The sequence below is a fragment of the Oncorhynchus masou genome, chromosome 28 (assembly GCF_036934945.1).
Source record: "Oncorhynchus masou masou isolate Uvic2021 chromosome 28, UVic_Omas_1.1, whole genome shotgun sequence".
In the NCBI taxonomy this organism is placed as follows: Eukaryota; Metazoa; Chordata; class Actinopteri; order Salmoniformes; family Salmonidae; genus Oncorhynchus; species Oncorhynchus masou.
This window is the reverse complement of record NC_088239.1, coordinates 75,366,981-75,370,131: the sequence shown is the minus strand read 5'-3', so window position 1 is coordinate 75,370,131 and position 3,151 is coordinate 75,366,981. Positions and strand designations below refer to the sequence as shown.

The 3,151-nt window shown below is 39.0% G+C and overlaps 1 protein-coding gene across 4 annotated transcripts in view; it reads right to left on the bottom strand.

The window, feature by feature from the left end:
* glipr2 (GLI pathogenesis-related 2) overlaps positions 1-2,832 on the bottom strand; it is a 16,499-nt gene extending 13,667 nt beyond the window's left edge. For 2 of the 4 annotated variants that reach the window (XM_064943369.1, XM_064943367.1), the window contains exons 1-2: positions 2,723-2,823; positions 584-733 (exon numbers count right to left, since the gene is read on the bottom strand). Coding sequence is in view for 1 of the 4 variants with exons in the window: in XM_064943366.1 (XP_064799438.1) it covers positions 2,723-2,741 (19 nt within the window). In the remaining 3 variants the exon portion in view is untranslated. Of the gene's footprint in view, positions 1-583; positions 734-2,722 lie in introns of all 4 variants that reach the window. The other 2 variants (XM_064943368.1, XM_064943366.1) reach the window with 2 other exon arrangements.
* Positions 2,833-3,151: the final 319 nt, after the last annotated feature.

Sequence of the window (3,151 nt, the reverse complement as noted above, 5' to 3'; positions counted from 1 at the left end):
TACAAAAATATTGAAGATAAAAACTTAATGACATAAGCAGTTTTAGTTTGTGCAATACCAACTGCTAATATGTGTTTGTCACTGGTATCCCGGTACTATTGTATAATTACTATATTCCATATTGGTAAAATATATTCTCAAGCCCTGGCGCCAATATACACTCTTACTGCATGATTACATGATTACATGATTAATTGAATTGATTTTCCAATTTTTGCCATGTATGTACTTTGTAATTGACTAAATGTACTCATATTTCATTTAACATGATTATTTACATATTTTTATTTAGATTTATATTTCACTCACAGTAAATCTAAGACAGCAGTCAGTCTAAAATACATTTCCAGCAAGTATAATAGCCTCATGCAGTGCTAGAGGCGTCACTATAGACCCTGGTTCGATCCCGGGCTGTATCACAACCGTACGTGATCGGGAGTCCCATAGGGCGGCTCACAATTGGCCCAGCATCGTCCGGGTTAGGGGAGGGTTAGGCTGGGACAGGTCGTCATTGTAAATAAGAATTTGTTCTTAACTGATTGCCTAGTTAAATAAAGGTTAAATTAAAAATTAAAATGCGTACCTTATTAAGATTCCCAGTGATACACCACTTCTTCCTCTCTCTCTCTCTCTCTTTTTCTCTCTTGTTGTTTCACTGATCTCTCCCTCTCTCTCTGTTCATTGCTGTGTGTGGTGATAGCGCAGTCCTATATGTAGAGCAGGACAACCCATCCTCCATTCCATCGAAGGAGAGATTCCATATAAGAGGTATCGGCATTTACCAAGAAATTAGTACAAAAGAACACACACACACACACACACACACACACACACACACACACACACACACACACACACACACACACACACACACACACACACACACACACACACACACACACTAGATGCATAGACGCACATAATTGAATTGCTTATCTATTTAAACTGTACAACATCCCAAGAAGAAATCTGCCTTCATTCTCGTTCATACAAGCTCTAACCTGCAGCATGAGTTCTATGCTGTTTCTTGTCTGTGTTGTCACTCTTACAATAGGAATTCCATCTCACTGACGATTATGTTGATAATGTTCTAGCTTTGTGATGGAAAACTTACTATAAACTGTCATTGTAGGAATCTGGAAAAGCAACACATTACCATATATCGCTGCATAGCTGAATATTTATAACATAATCTTAACTAGTTATTGGTCATTTTAATGTTGGTGTGACTGACAGAAAACAACCTAATAACTGAGTGCATTTATACAGCACGTTTCCAGATACTCAAAGTGCTGGAAGGGGGAAACTCACCTCTTCCACCACCAATGTGTAGCACTCTACGGTGATGCACGGCTACAATTTGTGCCAGAACGCTCACAGCACTTAAGCTATCAGGTGGAGAGGTGAGGAGAGAAATATTCTAATTGGGAATCAGGGGGATGATTAGTTGGCCATGATGGAAATGGGTCCGGTTCGGGAATTTAGCGAGGACACCAGGGTTAACATCCCTAATCTTGCGATAAGTACAATGTTTTTTTTATGACCACAGAGAGTCAGTACACTCATTTAATGTCCCATTCGAAAGGTGGGTGAAACAAAACACAACACAACAACACAACCACACCAACAAACAAACACTACCACAGAAACAAACAGTACAACCATACAGTGAACAACAGTTAAGAAATGAAACAATGCCCTATTATTTGTGCCAGAACGGAGAGGTGAGGAGTGATACAGTATATTCCAGTGTAAAGTGCTTGGAATTGACACCAATCTCTTCAATGTGGTCAACCAAGTATGGGGAAATGTGTGCAAGGTATCATGTTTAAGGAAGTGCTTTGTGAGCGTGCACACCAAGAACACTTTACATTCATCAAACTACTAACATATAAAACCAACAACCAATGGAAATTATAGTACGCCTTTAAAATACATGCCCAAAGTAATTTCTAAACATATCACTGGTCTGTCCATACTGCTTACAGGGTAAGTAGACAAATAAGAAACGTTGTAATTTGGGTGAATGTGCAATGGTAAGTAACCGTGTTTGGGTTTGTTTTGTGTGTTCCATGTTGTACATGTCTATTAAAAATGTCACTACCATCGATCTATACAGGATCTAACAACTTCCTGACAGGAAACAGGAAATGAGTGACTCAAATTTGTAATAGCGCATCTCTTTATGCAGATTTAAGATTATATTTGATTTATGTTATCTGGTACACTCAAGGCTTACTATCTAGGTTAACATGAATGCATAACAGTGGCATAAAGTCTTTGGTGAATTTCACATTGAAATGTTAAGCTTATATACACCAGATTTACCATCTCTGACTCACTGCGATGTTAACTCATCGACCCAGAGTGAAACTCAGACTGTTGTGAATATGGATATCAGTTTTGATCTGCCATCAGTTTTTAATCTGGCATCTAACAACAACCAGACATTCCTTCAACGAGGTTATACCTTGAAGGAATTATATTTTTCTTGGAACTGCCACACACACAGTAAATAAGTTACAGATTAACAATTCCAGGGAAAAGATTAAGTTATTTGAGACAGCCCTAGGGGTGTTTTTAATGTTCCTGTATTGTGTGTGTGTGTGTGTGTGTGTGTGTGTGTGTGTGCGTGCGTGCGTGCGTGCGTGCGTGTGTGTGTGTGTGTAAATGCTGATGTAGAAGTAATTTATATTTGCAAGGTGTGTTGGAGACCTCTCACCTGCAAATCGGAGGGCCATGTTGACACTGCAGCCTCAGCTTGGTCCTTTTGGGTGGGAGTAAAGTGTAGCGAAGTGTATTCCGATTTCTTTTGCACCCTACATCTAGAGAGTACACTCATCTGACACACAGGAAGGAAGCTGTGTCACCACTTGTGAACGTTCCTCTATTGTTCATAGCAACACACCGCAAAATGTAAACAAGAAAACAACACACACGTTAGTCAATGATACTTCTGATTCTGTTGTGACAGAGTGGCCTATTGAGATGTGATGTTGTCCGGCGTATTCAATCTAAACCGCTAACCAGGTTTACACGAAAAATGAAAAAATAATCATTCCTGTCCAAACATCCTTTTATTGAGTTCATGATTTTCTTTAATGTGCGTTCTTGCAGAAAAAGGGAATTGTTTATAATGAAAATCTGGTTA